The 21252-nt window shown below is 47.0% G+C and overlaps 8 protein-coding genes across 8 annotated transcripts; 4 read left to right on the forward strand and 4 right to left on the reverse strand.

Annotated features, from left to right (window-relative positions):
* Window positions 1-138: 138 nt before the first annotated feature.
* On the forward strand, window positions 139-992 carry MYCFIDRAFT_209210 (uncharacterized protein; the record flags this gene model as incomplete). The annotated part of the gene is made up of 10 exons (XM_007933448.1): window positions 139-160; window positions 197-246; window positions 275-382; window positions 406-420; window positions 461-495; window positions 522-602; window positions 631-686; window positions 719-728; window positions 762-843; window positions 871-992. The coding sequence occupies 10 exons, from the start codon at window positions 139-141 to the stop codon at window positions 976-978; spliced, it is 567 nt and encodes a 188-aa protein (XP_007931639.1). The 3' UTR covers window positions 979-992.
* A 30-nt stretch (window positions 993-1022) lies between these two features.
* Window positions 1023-3010, reverse strand: MYCFIDRAFT_205331 (uncharacterized protein; the record flags this gene model as incomplete). Its single annotated transcript, XM_007933449.1, has 1 exon — window positions 1023-3010. Exon 1 carries the CDS (start codon window positions 2574-2576, stop codon window positions 1023-1025), a length of 1554 nt encoding a protein of 517 aa, XP_007931640.1. The 5' UTR covers window positions 2577-3010.
* Window positions 3011-4177: 1167 nt separating this feature from the next.
* Window positions 4178-4426, forward strand: MYCFIDRAFT_179357 (uncharacterized protein; the record flags this gene model as incomplete). The annotated part of the gene is made up of 2 exons (XM_007933450.1): window positions 4178-4207; window positions 4238-4426. The coding sequence occupies 2 exons, from the start codon at window positions 4178-4180 to the stop codon at window positions 4424-4426; spliced, it is 219 nt and encodes a 72-aa protein (XP_007931641.1).
* Window positions 4427-4807: 381 nt separating this feature from the next.
* Window positions 4808-5831, reverse strand: MYCFIDRAFT_98486 (uncharacterized protein; the record flags this gene model as incomplete). The annotated part of the gene is made up of 2 exons (XM_007933451.1): window positions 4808-5097; window positions 5159-5831. Coding segments are annotated over 2 exons (963 nt in total), but the record flags the coding sequence as incomplete, so codon positions are not given.
* A 1234-nt stretch (window positions 5832-7065) lies between these two features.
* On the reverse strand, window positions 7066-8731 carry MYCFIDRAFT_57412 (uncharacterized protein; the record flags this gene model as incomplete). The annotated part of the gene is made up of 1 exon (XM_007933125.1): window positions 7066-8731. One exon carries the CDS (start codon window positions 8729-8731, stop codon window positions 7166-7168), a length of 1566 nt encoding a protein of 521 aa, XP_007931316.1. The 3' UTR covers window positions 7066-7165.
* A 445-nt stretch (window positions 8732-9176) lies between these two features.
* Window positions 9177-9614, forward strand: MYCFIDRAFT_79143 (uncharacterized protein; the record flags this gene model as incomplete). The annotated part of the gene is made up of 1 exon (XM_007933452.1): window positions 9177-9614. One exon carries the CDS (start codon window positions 9177-9179, stop codon window positions 9612-9614), a length of 438 nt encoding a protein of 145 aa, XP_007931643.1.
* A 261-nt stretch (window positions 9615-9875) lies between these two features.
* On the forward strand, window positions 9876-10814 carry MYCFIDRAFT_179359 (uncharacterized protein; the record flags this gene model as incomplete). The annotated part of the gene is made up of 2 exons (XM_007933453.1): window positions 9876-10763; window positions 10797-10814. 2 exons carry the CDS (start codon window positions 9876-9878, stop codon window positions 10812-10814), a joined length of 906 nt encoding a protein of 301 aa, XP_007931644.1.
* A 29-nt stretch (window positions 10815-10843) lies between these two features.
* On the reverse strand, window positions 10844-16490 carry MYCFIDRAFT_179360 (uncharacterized protein; the record flags this gene model as incomplete). The annotated part of the gene is made up of 11 exons (XM_007933454.1): window positions 10844-10876; window positions 10912-10942; window positions 10978-10990; window positions 11018-11205; window positions 11235-11364; window positions 11408-11465; window positions 11511-11536; window positions 11566-11648; window positions 11677-11688; window positions 11727-11860; window positions 16473-16490. 11 exons carry the CDS (start codon window positions 16488-16490, stop codon window positions 10844-10846), a joined length of 726 nt encoding a protein of 241 aa, XP_007931645.1.
* Between the last annotated feature and the right edge of the window lie 4762 nt (window positions 16491-21252).

The following is a 21252-nucleotide window of genomic DNA, read 5'->3' on the forward strand; positions in this document are numbered from 1 at the left end:
TGCGAGTCGATATCTGAGTTCCGGAGATTTGAGATGGACATCAGTCGCGCAGCAGCCACTGCCTCAATGAATAGCCCAAGGGAGTCACGACCACGCCTAGTAGGCATCGATTCATTTGCCGCTTCGGAGATCGGGTGCATGCTATCAGCAGTCAGTGGATGTGGATTATTCGCCCGATTTGCCGTCAGCATGGAAGTGTCTGAAAAGAACGGAAGAATGAGAGGGATGCAATTGCCATTGATCATAGTATGTAGCAGCCACGCAGGTCGCATAGACATCGCAGCCTAAGCCACAATTCTCTGCTCAACTTGTCTCCCAAAAAACTTTTTTGCTGTTCTTCCTTCTACCAAGACATCATCCTCTCGCTCCTCTATCCCCGGCAGTGATTCGTGTCTCTTTGTCAAGTCGAATGGTATTGTCGTGCCGAAAAGATAGAGAAGTCGCAAAGAATGTGTCCTAGACTGATCCGGCATCTTCTGAACGAGTGAAGAAAATGTGATCAACAGGGTCAATGTGTCGAGCCAAAATCGTAGCGCCCGAAAGTTGTGTAAAGTATGGCAACTTCATCCAAGGCAGAAGCTGTTACTGGAGAGATTCAAGATGTAGGTCCTGTGGGTCGGCAAGACCGAGAGAAATTTGTGGTCATGATACCTTGATACAAGTTGCGTGGTCGTTCATGTTGTGCTGTTGAAGGTTTGTGTGTGTGTGTGTCGTCTAGCACTCGGCTAGTAGTCGATCGATAGGATAAGTGTGTCGAAGAGTCGTCTCCGAAAGGAAAAAGGAGATAGCGATGTAGTCGTCAAAGGCCAAGAATCACTTAGGCCGTGGAGAACCACCGCTCATGTCGAAACGTAAACACCGGAACGAAAGAACCGGGTATATCATCAGTCATGCCCATTAGTCACGCCGAAAGTTGGCACGCCGGCCAACGGTTCATCCCTTTCTGGTCTGAACTCCCACGCGAACGCCATTCGATAGTGCTACAGATTGCCCCGGATTGGTCGATATGCGACTCAGGATTCCTATGCCTGAGCCGCTGGAGGACCAGCTGGAGCCATCTGTTGTTGATTGGGCCGCTGCTGGTAGCCGCCCTGTCTCTGTTGGCCTTGGAAGCCATTTTGGTCGTAACGTTGACCACCGCCACCACCGCGTCCTCCTCGGTAGCCACCTCGGCCGCCGCGGTAGCCACCAGTGGTACGGTTGGCAGGATTTTGCAAGTCCTGTCCATTTCCCTGCTGTCTGCCTGATGGTTGTTGAATTTGCTTCTGCTGTGGCGCAGTGTTGATTGGTCTAGGAATGTTTTCTGGTGCATCATAAACGTAGAGCTTCTTGTCGATGGAAGCAGGGATGGGCTGAATCTCGGTGCCAAGTTCCTGCTCGATGCGATAGAGGTTGAATCGATCTTCCCAGTTGATCAAGTTGATAGCCAGACCTAAATGACCAAAACGACCGGAACGACCGATACGGTGAAGGTAGGTTTCCGCATTCTTTGGAAAGTCGAAATTGATAACGACATTCACAGCCTGAATGTCGATACCACGGGTGAGGAGATCTGAGCATACAAGATTGCGCATGGCACCATTGCGGAAGTCGTGGAAGACACGGTTTCGATGCTGTTGCAGCATCTTCGCGTGAGAGTAGAAGCACGAGTAGCCAAGTTCTGTGATCTTCTTGGCGAGCAACTCTACTCGAGTCGTGCTGTTGCAAAAGATGATGGACTGGTTGATCTGGAGACGACTGAAGAGGGTGTTGAGGCAGTGCACCTTCTGCTTCTCCTCAACAAAAGCGTAGTACTGCGTGATACCGCGGAGGGTGAGCTCATCCATGAGGTTTATTTCGTGTGGGTCAGTCATGTGCTTGTCCTTGAAATCCTTCACCACAACTGGGAAGGTGGCAGAGAACAGCATAACCTGGCGGTCCTTGGGGTGGAATTTGAGAAGCTGCTCAATGGTGACGGTAAATTCTGGAGACAGAAGCTTGTCTGCCTCGTCCATGACAAAAGTCTTGGCTTCTGAAAGATCGGCGACGCCCTTTCCTGCAAGATCCAAAATACGACCAGGAGTTCCAACAACAATGTGTACAGCTTCATTCAATCGAATAATATCGTCGCGAAGTCCAGTACCGCCGGTGGTGACCATGACATTAATGCCAAGGTGCTTTCCAAGGGTCTTGCATACTTGGGAGGTCTGCAATGCCAACTCTCGTGTAGGCACAAGAAGAAGGGCCTGAATTTTGTCTGATTTCGGGTTTATGCGCTCAAGAGTAGGGATGACGAAGGCGGCTGTCTTTCCTGTGCCGTTCTTCGCTCGTGCCAGAATGTCACGTCCAGTCAGTGCCACGGGTATGGTCTCTTCTTGAATTGGTGAGGGCTTCTCATATCCAGCTTCATATATGCCCATCAAGAGTTCTCGCTTGAGGTAGAAGTCCTCAAATTCCAAGCCTTTCGTCGCCGTCACGTCCTCAGTCTGCTGTCGCCCATCTTTCGGAGGTGCCTTGAGGCCCTGCTTGTAGTCGCCGGCTGGTGATTCGTCATTGAGTGTAGTGCTCTCGAGCTTGTCTGCAAGCCCTGACGCCATTGCGTTGGTGTATTTGTGTGGGGCCTCGTGGAGGTGGTGAGGTGGAAGTGACTGTCCAGCGCCGATTCAGCTGTATGGGCTCGAGGTGTATTCGGACTCCGTGGACACAAGGAGCTCAGGACAAGCAGCGCCTGAGAAGGTGCTCGTGTTCGTTCGGTGGTGGAATGCCGCAGTCGGCAGATCCGCCTCTCGTTCGCTTACTGCCTGCTCTGCTCAAACAGAGACAGGTGAGATATCTGGTGCGCAGAATTCAGTGAGCTTTCTTGGTCTCAGCCCAATCGCAATGTGTGTTCGCGTAGGTGTGACAGAGGCAATGGCAATGGCGGTGACTGGCTGGCTGACTGGTTGGTTGGCTAGCTGAATACAGGACGCGTCGCGTTGTCGTGTAGTGTTTGAGCGTGGTGGCTGGGCCGGAGGGGTGCTTTCTGGTGTTGTTGCGAGGTTTGATGCTGAAGTTAGATTGAAGTCTGGTTTCAGCATCACCGCGAAGGACGCCAAGACGCCAAGGCGCCCCACTTTTCGGCGTAGCTCGACTGCCTCCGAGCTTCTCGAGAAGCAAAGACTGAAGAATGGCCTAAAAACATCCAGCTTCACTCAAATCATGCTGTCTCTCCTTACCCCCCGATTCTTCCCCGGCGCGGGCAGAAATATCCTATCAGCGAACCGCCACACCATTCAATCTCGCTTCTTTTCCTTGACATCGGCAAGAAACAGCCACCTCCAGCAAACACTGAAGAATAAGAATCAGTCTTTCTTCTCCCAGCATCTACCGCGGATCACCAAACAACATTCGAACCCATCCATCTTCTCCCGCCTCTACTCCTCCTCCTACAGAGGTACCGAAGACCAATTCTGTCCCCACTACTCCTCCCCCTCCATCAGCGCCCTCATCTGGACAATCATAGGACTCAACACCGCCGTCTTCTCCACCTGGCTCTACGCAGATCGCACATCCGACAGCACCCTAAAAGCCTATCTCTACGACAACTTCACCCTAAAGAATGATGATCTCAGCTCAGGACGTTACCACACCCTCCTCACCTCCGCATTTTCTCACATGGAGCCCGTACACTTCGTTTTCAATATGGTCAGTCTCAACGCCTTCGGAAGTGTGATCAAGAGGGTATATGGCGTTACGGTGCTTCACGTCATGGGCTTGGTGATCGGATCGGCATTGGCGTCGAGCGCGGCATTTCTATACCACAGTGCTCCGTCTAATACGCCGAAGAAACTGCTCAGTAGCTGGAACTGGAAGTCGCGGATCCGAGAAATCAAAGTGGCTCTAGGAGCCAGTGGAGTCGTAATGGGCTTAGCAGCAACAGCAACGTGTCTTGCCCCTACGGCTCGAATGGGGATATTTCCCATACCTTTTGGCATTCCGCTTTTCGTTTTGGCGCCACTGTATGTGGGCGTAGATATGTATTTTCTGAATTCTGGGGAAACGAGGACTGGACATGCGGCGCATTTGGGAGGATTTGCGTTCGGGACAGTGTTTTACCTGGCGTACTTGATGAGGTTCGGTGGGGTGTGGAGAATGATTACTAGATGGAGATGATTGAACGCCACCTTCACAAGGGCTAGTTTGAAGATAAACTAAGGTGATGACGGTTATATCAAACAAGACTCTTGGTGTGGCAGTACAGACCATCTGCCAATTGTAGCCGATGAGGTGGCCACGGCTCTCTACGCTTTTTGGGCGAGAGAAGGGCAGCTTAGGTTCGAGGCGCGCACGTAAGACCTGTGAGTGGGATGTTCCCACGGGTTCGGGTCAGAACGAGCCAGTAGAGACGACTGAGAAAGTATGTTGTATACTCATAATCTATCTGAACAGCCGAATCTCGACTCAGTAAACGAGTGTCCTCAGTTCATTTCCAAGAGTCGAATAGCAATATTTTCTAATCTTGCCGGTCATGATCGATGCCAACGGTTCCGTTCCCAATCACTGCACGACACAGCCACGTTCCTACCACGACCAAGTCTTCATAACATTGAGCTCGGGGCCGTCGTAGACACTAGATGCGGAAAAATCGCGGGTTAGCATTCTGTGGCGCTCATAGCAAAGCAGTGCAAAGCAACGCGGGTCGGGTATAATGATGCCAAGCAAAGCAAGACAAGTGAAGTCTTCTTCTTCAAAGACAGGGCGAATCCCAGACGCGCAGAACGCAGAGTAATTCGACAATCGGCCTCTCCAGAGTGGTCAAGAACACTCACTGTCTTCCCTCTCGATGCTTAAGCTCATCAACGCGATCCGCAAGATCGCTTGCGTCAGTGAAGACATGCCACAGGTTATGATCCAGACCTTCGAACGCCTTCTGGAAGCGTTCGCTGCTATTCTTGGTCTGTCCGTCCATTTCTGCGATTCCTTCGACTTTGCGGATATAGATAGCTTTAATCCAGCCGGGGAAGCGGCGGGCAATCTCGCCGTATGACTCTGGGTCTTTCTGTGTGGAGTCACCGATGCACACAATTCGTCGATGCGGGAACCAGGAATGTATCTTCTTCATACGGTCGACTTTGTATTCTATGCAATCATAGTCAGCACTTAGATCTTGCAACTGTTCCTGTCTTACTCTCTAACTCACCTTGAGTATCCTGGTTGAGAGACGCGATGAGGCCGCCGAGATTCTGCCAAGAAGCATCACGGAGGATTATGGTGCCTTGTGGGTAGTGGGCTTCTCTGAATTGACGCAGGAAAGGATAGAGGTTGTATGGGGATGCAGACAGATAAAAGAATGGTGGGGTTTGGAGGGTCGATTGGATGTGGCTGTAAAGTGCTGGCATGCCTGGGACTGGTGTAGGGTTCTCAACAATGAAGGTCTCGTGGAGAATTCCGAGCGGGGATGGGGTTTGGGTGATTTTGATGGTGTCGTCTATGTCAGATATCACGGCCCAGCCTCGCTCTTCGGCAGGGACTGTGACACTTGGGATACCGAAAGGAGGTGGGAGATTGATTGCATTCGAAACGAAAGGCGAGAGCTGCTGGGTTGGCGAAAAGTGCAGTTGGTGGAGGCCAGAGCTGATGCCGGAGTAGTTCGAAGGCCCAAGAGTCTGCTGTTCTTTGCCATCGATGCTGATGCGAAGGGTGCGTTTTGGTAAGACTGTGTCAGCAAATGGCTGGACGCGCTCGGCAATGCGCTTCTGGGTGGCGATGTCCTCGTCGCTGATTTGCAACTCGTGGGCGATGTGCGACACTATGCGGGATACGTCCTTCCCGGAACCCTTGATGAAGTAGCATGCAACAAACTCTACTTCCCACCCACTACCACCTCGCACTGGCTGAGGCGTGCTCCCATCTTCGCTGATCCTGCTCGGTTGGGTTTTCCTGGCAGGCTCAATCTGCGCCAAATCTGGTCGCTTGTCTCCTGGCTGTGGAGTGCGGAAGGCAGTATTGTCGAGGATCCACACGTTGTGCAGAGCAGGATCCACGGGCTCCGGCTTCGTCCATGGAAAGACGACGGGAAATCGGTCAAATAGGTCTGGCATGGAGTGCCGTAGAGCTTCAGGTACTTCGGGTGAAAATGGCGCGTCGTGGTCTATGCTCGAACTTTGCAGAGCATCGACGGCAGTCCGCCTGCCTACGGCGGCGAGTTCGCTTAAGAAGCTCATCTTGACTGTGTGCCTGTGCCTGTGCCTGCTGGTCGCGCGTGATGGTTCTTGCCTTCGTCGCCAAGCCTTCTGACCTGGGGAAGTGTGACGTTTGCTGTTCGCTCAGAGATGGCGGGCGAGAGATCAAACCCGTATCCGTCTCAAACCGTTGTGGGTACTTCGCACCCTAGAGTGGCAGCAGAATTGTGAGATTCCAGTCATCAACAAAGGACATTCGAGCACGAGGTGAGGTCCACGAGTTACGAAAGTGGCGAGAGCCCTGCAGCTCTCGTGCATGGAGCACAAGACCGAGCATCTTGGCTTCCATCGTGCATCTGCACGCGTCGCATCGATCTTGAGTCCTCCTGCTTCCCACTTCCCGTGTAGTTGCGGATTATGTGTTTGCAGCGCGTTGATATCAGACCAAGAAAGATGCAGCTCGCGTTCACTTGTTACGCAGTAATAAGACCTGGATATGCGCCTTGCAAAGTCTCGGGCTGTGGAGACGAAGGGGCATAAGTCCTCGCTCTCGGCATCCTGTGATCGTTAGGGTTAGGGTTATGATGAGGACGGCGAGGTTACCGATCTTGTCTATTCTCCTTCAAATCGTGGATATATCGTTCTGAATAGGACTTATACTTGTGTATGTAGTTGGTGCGCGATTCGACCCGTCTTTCCGTAGATATCTTCGATCAGCTCGAATATGTTCATCCGAGAAATTGAGCTTGCAACTCTGTACGACAGCACAATCACAATTCACCCACACCTTGATCTTTTCCGAATGCACATCAACACCACATTGCCAGCATCGATGACAAGCCCGGCAGGAGGACCGGAGCACACACCACGATTGAGCTCACAAAAGATTATGTCCAGCAGCAGGTGCTCGGCTCTGTCGGACGATGCAACAGCATTCTTATCATCAATCATTGGTATCTATACTGTACCACTCTCCTCTATGCTTCGTATTCCCGGTCGATCCATCCGCAGTAACTCGATATACGTCACTTCCTGGTAAGCAGACTGTGCCCGCTCATCTCCTTAGGCTGCTCGATGCCCATCAAATCAAGCAGGGTCGGCGCGACATCGCCCAGCACACCGATGTCCTTCTTCAAGCTTGTACCCTCAGGAGCGTTGGCCATCACGAAAGGTACCCGATTCGTAGTGTGTGAAGTCTTGGGTGTCTTCTCATCTGTCAACATCTCCTCCGCATTGCCGTGGTCGGAGGTGACGAAGAGTGTGTAGCCGTGCTTCTTGCAGGCTTCGTACACGACCCCGATTGCCTTGTCGGTCTCGGCGACACCCTGTACCGCCGCATCATAGACACCAGTGTGGCCAACCATGTCGGGAGGAGCAAAGTTGTTCATGACAAACTCATACTTGCCATCAGCAATTCGCTCAGCCATGCGCTCAGCCACACCCATGGCGCTCATCTTGGGTGCTTGGTCATATGTAGCCACACTCTTCGGAGAGTCGATGAGCTCGCGATCCTCGCCATCGAACTGTACCTCGACACCACCATTGAAGAAGAAAGTGACGTGCGCATATTTCTCCGTCTCGGCGATGTGGCTTTGCTTGCAACCCTTTTGGCTCAACCAGTCAGCCAAGACGTTGTCCATGACTTGGGGCGCAAACGCGACTGGCAAGTTGAAGTCGGTCTTGTAGCGCGTCATGGTCGTGATCTGGATGTTCTTGGGGTATGGGAAGTCTGGCTTTGGCGAGCGATCCTGGTCTCCGAGCAGCTGAGTCACTTCTCTTACACGATCGGATCGGTAGTTGAAGAAGAAGAGCGTGTCATTGTCCTTGACGCGAGCGTGCTTGCCGTTTACGATGATTGGCTTCAGGAACTCATCGTGCTCCCCAGCATCATAGCGCTTCTGGAAGGTCGCGACTGGATCATCTGTCTCCTCGCCCTCACCAGTGACCATTCCTTTCATGCCAATCTCCACACGATCCCAGCGCTTGTCGCGGTCCATGACATAGTATCGACCTACGATGGTAGCAAGCTTGCCGATTCCCTGCTCTTTCGTAAACGCCAAAAGATCTTCAAGATGGCCTTTGCCGCTCTTTGGGTCGGTATCACGACCATCACCGAAGAAGTGAATGTAGACCTCTGGCACGCCAATCTCCTTGGCGACCTTGAGCAGCGACTTCAGGTGGTTGATGTGCGAGTGCACACCTCCATCACTGACCAGACCGCACAAGTGTAGACGTCCGTTGCCCTCCTTCGCCCTCTTGAAGCTCTTGACCACGTTCTCCACCTTGTTCATCTCGCCCTTCTTGATGGTTTGGTCGATTCGGACCACATCCTGCCATACCACACGTCCAGCACCAATGTTCAAGTGGCCGACTTCAGAGTTGCCCATGAGCCCCTCTGGGAGACCGACTGCGAGAGAAGAGGCATCGAGCTCGGTGTAGCCTTGTGCGTATTTGCTGTCCTTCTTTGCGAATTCGTCCATCCATGGTGTCTCGGCATTGAGGATAGCATTGCCTTCGGGAGGACTCTTCTCAGACGGAATACCCCATCCGTCAATGCAGATGAGGGCGACCTTCTGCTTGACCTGGACCATGATGGGCGGAGACGACACCGTGCTGAAAGTACCGTGATGGCCCGTCTTACCCCTCGATAGCCAGGAATTGAGTTCACAACACTCTTGTGAAAGGATGACTTCTCGTTCGCTCCCTTCGACGAGTCTTGCTACAACTGTCTGCCTCGAGTTGCGATAAAAGCGTATAATTTGTTGTTTTGTTATCTGACAGTCAACACGGAGACCGACAAAATTGTTCACAGCACCTTAACCGGCGACTCTCGGTCCCACCAAACAGCCCGCGTAGCCCACTTCGAGGTTTGCTTCTGCTCGAGCGTCATCGGCTGCAGGGATCATCTGCAGGCACAGGTATACACACCCGTCCACGTCCGCGTCACATGCATGTTGACAGACGCGACGAACAATTGTGCTGATATTGTCATCAAGAAAGCATACCGATACATTGCGACCGGGGTCGGAACTTATGATGGCGCAAAAGCAGCCGATCAAGACGACGACGAACGCCGACGCGACATCGAAGTCGCTGCTTAACCTACCATCGCCGCAAGCCTTCGATATCCTGCCACTGCTCCACGAATATCTCGCACAGGTCGACGTGCACTTCAATCAAGATGTGCCGCCCGACGAGAGACCGCACGAGGAAGGCAATGATGATATAGGTGCAACATACGGAGGCGAAAAAGGCAAGCCTCTGAACCCGAAAGAGCTGCCAGCCAAAGTATCGGATGTCAAGCAGAGAATCAGACAGGCGCAGCGCGAGCTTGAGAAACTGCCAGACATGGATCGCACTGTGCAGGAGCAAGAAGAGGAGATCCAGGAATTGCAGGACAGGATTCGGCGGCAAAGAGAAATGCTGAAGGGCCTCGCTTCGTTCGCGAGGACCATGGAGGAGAGGTTGCCGTGAACGATGAGGACTATTACTACTGGTAATGAAGCTCACGCTTGATTATTGAGCAATTCGGCTCAAAATTGCCAAGGCTGAGGACATCGAAGCTACCACCAAAAATCTCATGCACCCCTCCAGACTGAGGACACCGAAAATTTTTGCAGACTATAATATCTACAGCATGCCTGCGGTTGACGATGGATCATCAACACCATCAACTCGAATCGATACAGGAACTTGCATCGATAAATCAACTCGCATCGATACGAAACCAGCAAAATGTCGTTGACCTGGACTTCTTACAACCAAACACGCCACGAGCATGTGGACAGCACATTTCCCTTCGACGGTACCGACATCTACAAAGCTTTCCAAAAAGAGGGCTATCCAGTCAAATGGCTGCACAGCACTACTGCTTTCACGCTGGGTAACGTGGTCATCCGAGCACCTCATAAGGAGGTCACCTGTATCAGCTTAAGGAAAGACGACGCCCAGCTGCCATATGTCAGGACCATTCTGCGCGGCATCAGACATCGCATGGCGACGGAGAAGAACCTAGCTGAACTCCCTGCGAAGCTTGCAGAGGAGAATCGGAAGAAGTTCGACGTTGGGGCATTTCTAGATCAAAGGCGAAGCCGGAAGGACGGCGCACCAAGCGATCGCGAGCCGCTGCTGGACGGAATACAAGACGTGTGCACCAACGCTTCCAAAGCCAGACTGGAGTTCGAGCAGGCTCTTCATGAATTGCACATTCGGGAGCAAGGATTATTATTGGAGGAAGATGTTCCCAAGGTCTTGGGGACGCGTTCCATCGCAGAGGACGATGTCGAGGAGGACATCCTTCTTCAAAACGTTCGCACGGCCTGGCAGGAGCGCAAGCAACAGTGTGAAGCTCGACTCGCAAATCCTCAGCTCGTCAAAGCTTCTGAGGCCGCCTTCAAAAGTTTCCGAGCAGATGTGAGGGAGCTATCCAGATGCCATGTGAAGAAGCCATCCAGATCGCATGCAAGGGTTGAGGCTTGGCTTGATGGATGCTATGGGAAGCAAGAGGCCGCGCTTTCCCTCGAACAACAATCCTGGCCAACTGAGCTGCTCCAGGACATGCCATGCTCGACTTCAAAACTCGCTCGTGCGCACGACTCCGTATTCTCTTCGAGGGAGCAGCTGGTTGAATTTTTCGTGTGAGGGACAGCAGCCGAGCAAATTTTGGGCTTGTGATGGCAGAGCAAGCTTCATGTTGCAGTATTCTAGTGAGAATGGGAAATCAAGTCAGCAGAGTTCTGCATTTCGCATATGTATTGTATTGTAGCTTCACCAACCCTGAAATCCATCGCAGCGTTGACTCGCTGTTGTGGCCCGATTCCATAAGTTACGTGTCAACTCTTTCGCAGTGACTGGAAGCAAAGCAAGATTCGGATGACATACTCGCAGCAGACTTTCTTGTGTAAACATGGTTCTTCGATGTCTCATACGCTGTGCAGATGCTATTCTCCGTCTGCCTGCCATCGTGTGGTTGCTATGCTTCCTGTGAGCGCCTATGATGCGAATGCTACCTGTCATACTGTATGTATAGTCTTTCCACATATCCAGGAACTGCTTCTCGCGTATTCTTTACAATGGCCGGGTGCCATGCATGACGAAGTGCTGCTCGGAAGGCGGATGTAAAACGCTTCCACATCCGAGTTGCCAGTAGTCGAGCAGGCACATGCAATAATGTTCACAACTTCACACTCCACTCCCAATAAATTTTGACTTTCCCACCGCTCCGCTCAGATGAAGGCTTGGCCTGCGCGGTATCGGTACAGATTCACCGTCACCGTCACCGTCACCGTCTCCGTGCCCGCGTCCGAAGGCCGACTTTACAGCTGACTGAGCAGTCGCAGGCACAAACACCCTAGAATACCACCCTACCACCTGTGCGGCTGTGCCTGTGCCTGTGCCTGTGCCGTGCCGTGCCACCTTCGCACACGCACAACTTCAGCTCGGCATCTGACCGCTGCACATTCAAACTCAACGCTATGGGCACGGTGTTTCGGCATGCCGCGGACGCGACTGGGCTCGTTGCAGCCTCCTACGGTACGTTGCGTCCAGGCTGCACCTGCACCTGCAAGTTTTCGTTTTTCGGTGCACGAGCCCGACTGCTTGGACATATTCCTTTCTGAAGCGCGTCCACGGTCCGCGAGTGGAAAGGCGGGGTCGTGCAAGGAAAACTCTAAGCTCCATGCGGCCTCTTTGACAGGCTGGCGGATTCCGCGGCCCCGGCCCTAGCACATCTCGCACATCTGGCGTAGGATCCCCCCTTAACGAAGTCCGTGGTTAAGTCCGTCGAACACCTACCCTAGCAGTCCCCTTGTTAGGTTCCACTTTCTATACTAAATCCGGTATAGCTCTATATAAACCTATATTACTACTCGAATAGCGATACTATCCGATTAGGTCTCGGATTCAGCCGTAGTAGAGCTTAGGGTTAAGAAGCCGACACCTTTACGAGTCGTCCCCTAGTAAAGGTTTTATAGCAAACCTTAGTAAGTAAAGAAGAAGATATAGAAGAAGGTATAATAAAGGCGCTAAGTACGCTACTAAGACAGGTATATAGACAAATAGACTATAGATTAAGACCTTCTAATACTAATTAGCTACTACTAACAACCGAGTCTCGGTTGTTTCGTATACGCCGTCGACTAAGGCGCTATAAGCTTAGTAAAGATATACTTTAAGCCCTTCTCGAGCCGCCGAGTTTACTTAAGAAGTAGTTTAATATTAGTCTACTTATAGCGAAGGTTAACCGTCTCGCGGAGGCAGTAAGGGACTTAAGGGTAGACGTAAACCTTCTATAGAAGGAGGTTAAGGAGTCGCTAGTAGTAGCTAGCTCCGCTAAAGAAGGCTCTCGAAGTAAGGTAATAGTTATTAAGAGGGCGGAGTTTAAGGCACTTTAGCGCTAGGTAAACCGACTAGAAGAGACTATTGCCGAGCTCGTAAAGTCGTAGTATGCCTTAAGTGTCGGCTATAAAGCTAATCTATAGGCAATAGCGACTATAGTTAATCGCTAGAGGTTAAAGCGCTAGTAGGTACTAAATCTAGCTTTAGGCTCTCGAAGAAGGTATAGAGATTAGGCTAGTTGTACTATATTATATTACATACCTTATATAAGGCGATAGGTCTATAATATAAGTAGGCGTAAGTTATATAGTACTTATCGTTCTTATTAGTAGGCTAGTGTTTAAATCCCTAAGCGGTCCTTACGTGCTTATTATTAGGACTAAAGAGGTTATATATAATTAGTATATAACTAGGCTCGAGTAAAGCTAGGGTCTCGATGCCTTAGGTAGGGCTTAGCGCTTAGCGTTAGGCTAACTAGCCTACCTTCCTCCCTCTCCTCTTAGATCTTTATCGAATACTACCTATACCTACTACTACCCTATCTACCTGCTAATATACCTGTCTTATATAGTATTCAATCTACCCTTTAAGGGCAGCAGCTAGATAGTTCTTATTTCAAGCTTTTAGCGGTATAGCTACGAATAAGACTAATCTAACTATATTGCGCCCGAAGAACGGGACCTATACGTACTATTCTATCGAGACAACCGTACTAATTATTAAGCGAGGCCTTCTATACGGCCTATTATACTAAGTTAATCGTACTAGACTAATATCTACTAATTCCGCTATATCCGTATCTTAGGGGCTAATAATACATTATTAGTATTACCCCCTATTATAATAGCCGGCTTATTACGAAGTAATAACAACCGTGCTACCGCTAGTAGCGCTAGTAATAACAACGCTAGTAGCACAGTACCTACTACTAAAGTGCCTACTAAAGCACCTACTAAGATGCCTCCTACCGAAGAGCCTGCTATAGGACCTACTAAAGAAGAACCTGCAATTCTAGGTAACGACCTAGAATTGCCTATCGACGATATTCTTAATAATATTGTTAACCGTCGATATAGCTAGCTAGCCTTTAGTCCCTAACTAGTAGCGAGACTTTAAGAAGCTACCTAAAACAGGCTTACTGCCTTGCGTTAAGAACAATAGCTAAAGGATAATCTTCTCGAGATTCGCCGTCTCTAGGAATCTCTAACAACTACTACTAAGCTAATAGTAGGACCTTCTTTACTACCTATCTAAAAGAAGGATACTAAACTCAAGGACTGTACTATATTTAATAGCTCTAGTCGAAAGCAGTATAACGACTATATTCGTAACTATAAACTCAACTAGCGTAATGTACTAAGAGCGCTACTAGACGACTATTCCTTAGTCGTATACGCTATACAGTACATTAATAGCGACCTAAAGCGTATATAGAATAACCATTTCGACTCCCTTAATAACTAGACTACTGTTTAGTAGCAAACCTACAAAACCATTATACTAGATACCCTTAGAAACCCTATCCTAAGGCAATAACATACTTAGGACCTATATCTTCGAGCTAAATAGAAGACTAATTAATCGGCTCGCTTATTTAAAGCCTATTTAAAGACCCTCGAGGATAACCTTCCGCCTAAGACTAATTCTATATAGATCTCGGAAATACGCCTAAAACTTAGATAGGAACTTATCCTCGAGTTAGACCGTCGCCGCGTATTCGAATAAGCTAACCTAATACGTATTTAATTTATAGTCGAAGTAGAAACAGCCGAACGAGCTGTCTAGCTCTAATAACGACTAGAATTAAGGATCCGACTAGCTAGTACTAACCGTAGTAATCGTAGTAGCCGCGGAGGAAACTAAGGTTCCTACTAGGACAATAATGCTAATAGTAGGAATAGTAACAACGACCGTAGAAGGGGCCGTAGCCGGCGACTATATAGAGGAGGCCGCGATAGGAGCCGTAGAAGGGGCTCGTATCCCTACAATACTAACCGCTCGGCTAACAATAGTAATAATAGCTACAGCAACCTACTAACCGGATTGAAGTGCTTCAATTGTAATAGTACTAGCTATCTACTAGGCTAATGCGACAAACCTAAGAACTAGGCCCGAATTAACCGTGCTTCCGCTAAGCATAGGAAACACCTTTTAGCTACTAATGCTACCCTAGTCGGCTCTTTAAATCAGTCGAAAAAAGAGTAAGCGCTATACTAACTATTAGCCTTATACGGCGTAAGACTATCGACATTGTACTAGCTATTATACGTACCTGTCTTATATCTAGGCCCGACACTAACTATAAGGCAAAGGTTATACTAGACCCCGGAAATTCAGTTAGCGCCCTTATTAGCTATCGCCTAGCTAAGCAATTAGACCTTCGACAACTGCCGAGGACTAACCTGCTAACCCTTGCTTAGTTTAATAACGCTCGGTACTTAACCTATAGAGCCTACTATATTCCTATAGTTCTAAAAGACGACCTCGGAAATGAACGCCTACTAAACTTTACTACCTACGCGGTAGACATAGACAGCCTCCTATCCGATATTATTATTAGCAACCCTATTCTTAAGTACTATGCTATAGTTATAGACTTAGGCAGTTAACAATAGCGATTTAGAATCGCTAGGAAAGAGGATATTAAACACATTAATATTAGCGAGTGCCCTAACGATATTAGGGTCCTATTTATTAGCAACCTAACACCTGCCTTAGCTAATCCGACTACCGACCTACTCGGTAGTAACGACGATAAACCTATGCCCCCTAATAATCCTAATTAGCTTGCTCGTATACTAGAGCCTATCCGAGAGACCTATATTAATATGTTTAAACACTACCTAGCATCGATATTGCCTATATTCAAAGAGACGGATTATAAGATTAACATTATAGAGGGCAAAGAGGTTCCTTTTAGCCCCCTCTACAACCTTAGTAAGCGAGAGCTTGCTATATTACGTAAGTACCTAGAGGAAAACCTAGCTAATAGTCGAATTCGGTATAGTAACAGCCCTGCTAGTGCACTAATCCTGTTTGTTCTAAAGAAGGATAGTAGCCTGCGGTTATACGTTAATTACCGTAGGCTTAACGCTGTTACTATTAAAGACCGCTATCTACTCCCCCTTATTAATAAGACCCTCGATCGCCTTTCTAGGGCTTACTACTATACTATACTAGACATTAAGGATGCGTACTACCGTATCCGCATTCGTAAGGGTAACGAATAGAAAACAGCCTTCCGTACTCGCTATAGCTATTTCGAATACTTAGTTATACTATTTAGCCTAGCTAATGCCCCTGCAACATTCTAGTCCTATATTAATCGAGCCCTTTTAGGCCTATTAGACCATCTCTGTATAGTTTACCTAGATAACATCCTAGTTTATATACATTTACCTAATATTGCAGAATACTAGGCCGTAGTACGCAAGGTCCTCGACCGCCTACAAGCCTATAGCTTATATTGCAAGCCTTCTAAATACATCTTTGCTACTAAAGAGGTGTTATTCCTTAGCTTCCTCGTATTAACCGAGGGTATTAAGGCTAATCCTAATCGGATTAAGACTATTACTAAATAGCCTGTTCCTACGTTAATTAAGGAACTATAGTCGTTCCTCGGTTTTACTAACTTCTATCGCCGATTTATTAAGGGCTATTCGAGGCACGTAATGCCTCTAACTGAGCTTACTAAAACTAAGGCCAATCTATCTAGAGAGTTTAGATAGACTAACAAGACACAAGCCGCTTTTAACGGTCTAAAGCAACGCTTTACTAAAGTCCCCTTATTACACTATTTCGTGCTAAGCAAACAGATCCGAATCGAGACTAACGCTTTACAGTTCGCTATATTAGCTATTATATTACAACAGGCTAATAATAATTACTAGTACCTAATCGCCTTCTTTTTACGGAAGATAATTAATATAGAACGTCGCTACGAGACCTACGAGTAAGAGCTCCTAGCTATTATCGAGGCCTTTAAGCATTAGAGACACTATCTCGATAGTGCATAGCACACTATTTAGGTCTATATAGACTATAACAACCTCCGTAGTATTACTAAGGTTACTAGGGTTATAGATCGATAGGCTAGATAGGCCGTCTACCTCGCCGGGTTTGATTTTAATGTATTATATCGGCTAGGCGTAAGCAACCCTACTAATAGCCTATCGAGGCGACCTAATTACGATAGCGAAACCTAATACATCAATTCTTTGTTTCTAACCCTGTAGCATAAGATTGCTATAGCCCGTATTGTTAATAAGCAAGCGTAGGATAAGCGGACTTCCGGACCCTGCGGCGGCAACAAATACTATAGCGGAGTTGTCGTTCTTCTAGTATACGTTAAGAAGGACGTAGATCGCTCGAGCTATAATAACTCGATTAAAGATATTGCTATCTATAGCGATAGTACTATAGAAGAGGTTGCAGTAGTTCTAGCTACTAGTACTATTAGATATATATAATACGTACCTCGTTTAATAGCGAGGGTACTATTAAATAACCTTGCAAATAGGGATAGTTAATCGTTTATAGATAAGCTATTACGTGCTTAGTAGAGGGACGCCTTTGCTGTCGAGCGTATTAATAGGCTTGTAAGTAGACGGGCGACTCGATCTAGTAAGAGTAATAGTTAGTCGATCGACGACAAAGGTTACTTAAAGTTTAAGGGCAGATACTATATCCCCGCTAAACAATCGATTAGATAAGAGCTTTTAAAGAGGCACTATAATAGTGAACTCGCTAGTTACTATAGTATAGAGAGGTCGTACGAGTTACTATCGCATATATACTACTAGCTAAATAGTAAGCGGCATATAAAGGAGTATATACAGACCTGTGCAGTATACTAGCGAGTTAAAGTACTAAAGCACTTACTATTTAGCGAGTTGTCTTTACTCCCTATTATAAAGAAGCCTTTTATAGAGCTTATAATAGACTTTATTATAGGTCTTCCCCCTACTAAGCGAAGGGGAAGCAAAGACGTCTTTAACGCTATACTAGTTATTATAGACCGATTTACTAAGGGTGCTCGTTATATTCCTGCTCGAAAGGATTAGACTGCTATTAATATAGCTAAAGCCCTATAGAACAACATCTTCTGTAGCTATTAGGGAACCCCTAAGGGGATAGTCTCCGATAGGGGCTCGATATTTATATCGCACTATTAGAGCGAATTATGCCTATAGCTAAGACTGAAGCATCGGCTATTAACAGCCTTCTATCTACAGACTAACGGTTAAACAGAGAGGCAAAATGCTACGCTATAGCAGTACCTGCGTAGCTACATTAATAAAGACTCTAATAGATAGGTTAACCTTCTATAACTAGCCGAATTCGTATATAATAATAGTGTGCATTTATCAACTAAGGTCTTACCCTATATAGCTATAATAGGCTAGAACGCTGCTATGCTACAAGACCCCCTATCGCTCGAGGCCGAGCGTAAGGAAAGAGAAGCGCGTTAAGTACCCGAAACACTAGCGGCTATTAAGAGGGTTTAGAAGATACGAGAAATCTATACTAAGATAGCCGAGAAGTTAACAAAGGCTTAAGAGTACCAAAAGACCTACTACGACAAGCACTATACGCTAAGGACCTTTAAACAAGGCGATATAGTTATGCTAAGCACTAAGAACCTCCGCATCCGCAAGCACCTATTACCTAACGGCAAAACAAGGCCTAAGCTCGCACTAAGATACATTAGTCTATTCCGCATTCGAGAAGTTAAGGGCTCCTCCGTATAGGCCTATTAGTTGTAGCTTCCTCCTTATTATACTATCTATAACACCTTCTATATATCCCTCCTTAAGCTATATTACCTATACGAGGGGGATAAAGCCTCTACTAAACACGAAGACATACTAGCGGATAGTAAAGAGCTGTAGTCTATAGAACGTATTCTAAAGCACTAGACTAGGTAAGGCAAGAAGGAGTACCTATTAAGATAGCAAGGCTATTTACCTAAATAGGACTTATAGGAAGCTAAAGGTTCCTTTAAGGATATAACTAAGTTGTTAGATAAGTATTAGACTAGTATAAAGAACAAGAAGAAGGCTAAGGGCCTATAATGTCGCCTAGGAACAATACTACCCCTAGGGTGCTATTAGCTAACTAATTAGAGACAAGTAATTATTAGTAATAAAGGACAATAAGACTATACTAGGCGCACTACGACGCGTTAATCAATTAATCGTATACTCTTTTAAGGGCTCTACCTCTTTACTAATGCGCCCTATAAGGCCTTCTCCTAGTATTTAAGTCCCTCTCTTATTCCTTTATTCTATTAAGACCTAAGGCCTAGGCGGTCGATAGAGGCGGCGCGCGCGCGTAGACGAATAGTATTAGTAATAATAATAGTAACGACGGCGTTACGCTTGCGCTAAAGGACGACACGGCCGGCGCGGCTATATTAGTAACAGTATTACGAAGTATATTGTTAGTCGACGAAGGAAATCGAAAGCAAGGTAAAGTTAGCGCTAAGACGACTAGCGCCGCTATTATTAACATTACTTGCTATTGTTACTATACCTACGGACATAACCTTACCTATACTACGAGCCTAAGGCACCTTTAATCAAAACTTTAATTAAAACTTTAAGCCGCCTAAAAGATTAAGCGACTAATAGACTAACTAAGGGCAAAACTATAGAGCTAAGCTAGCTAGGGTCGATCTTGCGGACAATAGGTTACTCCTCGATCTATCTAACCCTTTAAGCGAGGCGAACCTCTACTACTGCACTTATAATAGCCTTTACCTATAGAAACCAGAAGAACTAAGTTTTTTAAAAAGATATAATTAGTTAATACTTAAAGGCTGCCAAACCTAACTAATTAGGGTTAGTAAAACTACGACAGTAAATAATAGCCCTCGTAACAATAAGAACAACCCTCGGAACGGACAAACCCTCGGAAGCGAATATTGCTAGGTCTTTTAAGAGTAGACGCAAAGAACTCGGTACGATATTACTTAGAACGGAGGCAGGGCTACAATACCTCGTACGTCTACCTATTATAGTAGGGAAGACGCGCTCGTATTGTAATTAGTCGATAGTCTCTAGTTCTTGTAGTTATATATCACTTTATTATATATAAGGATAGCGCAGTTAGAGTTAGATATTGTGTTATATTAGAGGTAAGGTTTGATATAGTTATATAATCGGTAATTGCGTGTTTAATTTAGCGCGGACTAAGAAGCTTACTAGACCTGCTAAGTTAGTAGCGATAGAGGTTAAGAATAGAATATAGACCGGCTACGAGGGCGCGGCCTTTAGAAGGGAAGCGTGTATTAGGACTAAAGAGGTTACACGTAATTAGCATATAACTAGGCTCGAGTAAAGCTAGGGTCTCGATGCCTTAGGCAGGGCTTAGCGCTTAGCGTTAGGCTAACTAGCCTGCCTTCCTCCCTCTCCTCTTAGATCTTTATCGAATACTACCTATACCTACTACTACCCTATCTACCTGCTAATATACCCGTCTTACACTTATATAGGTAGCAACGTTAGCGTCGTAGAACAGCCTTCTAGTTATATATAGCGTTACTACTACAAGCGAGGCGACGAGCTTCTTCGGCTATAGGAAGACTATTACCCTTCTTAATCTAATAGCGACGAGATCGAGAGCCGCTCGTATTATAGGTATAATCTAAGACAAATTAGCTATAGCTTCGAGGCCGTAGCGGAGTTAGAGTACGCTATGCCCTTAAAGCCGCCTCTATAGCCTATTTCTCGTTAATCTCTTACTAACCGAGTTAGACTATTTGCTACGCTAGTGCTATACGGAAGTCGCGTTAGTAAGTAAACTGTTAGTTCTTTGTCTACTGCTTATTACCTCGTAGAAGGATAAATAAGTTAACAACTAAAGCGTCGAGTAGGAAGTAGAATAAGAGGTACTAACCCTTCCGTAACTTATACTATATCGAGTAATAATAGCGTAACTAGTTATAAATATTAACGCTACCTATATAGTTATTATATAGGGTAGCAATCTCTAGTAGAAGTATCTCTTATTTGCTGTCGGTTGTCTAATAAGGTCTTACGTACTTGTCGATATAGGCGTTGTTTCTAGCTCGAGGGCATACGCGAAGCCGTCGTATCCGCTCGAAGGGTCGATAACCTATTATAAGGAACTAGACGAGGTTCCTATCCTACTAGATTACCGCCGCTATACTATAAATTGCCTTACAAAGTAGTATATCGTAGGGAAACTAGGTCGTTTTACGATTAAGACCTAGGTATATAGATTTCTGCCTTATACTATCTTTTTTTAAAGTCCCTAGTTTCTCGAAGGTTTTACCTCGCTACGGCTACGAGAGTAAGCTAGATCGTACCGTTCTAGTCGCCGCAATACCGAGATATCGTAAGACTGCGAATAATAGTACGTTATTAAATAGGTTGTCTATAAAAATGTAGTAGAAGTATTATAGGAATAGAAGTTGTAAGATTAGTCGAAGGATAGCCTACCGAAGCGAGCTTAGTTTAGCGCTTAGCGAGACGGTAGGCGATACGATTAGGCTTTTAGTTAGTTCGGAAGTGCGGTCCGCGCGGGCCGCGCTTATATAACTTTCCTTCCTTATATTCTAAACTAAATATAATCTAGTATTCTTACTATAACTAACACCTCCTAGACCTCGTAACTCTCGCTCGCGGCGCTTCTTACTACTCTCTTTATAGCGCTCCTTCGCCCTAGCATCTATAAGAACCTCTAGCGTTACTACCGGGTGCTTAGCGACCGCCGCGGCGATAGAATCTAGGTCTTTATTAATCTCCTACTT

Source organism: Pseudocercospora fijiensis (genome assembly GCF_000340215.1).
Source record: "Pseudocercospora fijiensis CIRAD86 unplaced genomic scaffold MYCFIscaffold_10, whole genome shotgun sequence".
In the NCBI taxonomy this organism is placed as follows: Eukaryota; Fungi; Ascomycota; class Dothideomycetes; order Mycosphaerellales; family Mycosphaerellaceae; genus Pseudocercospora; species Pseudocercospora fijiensis.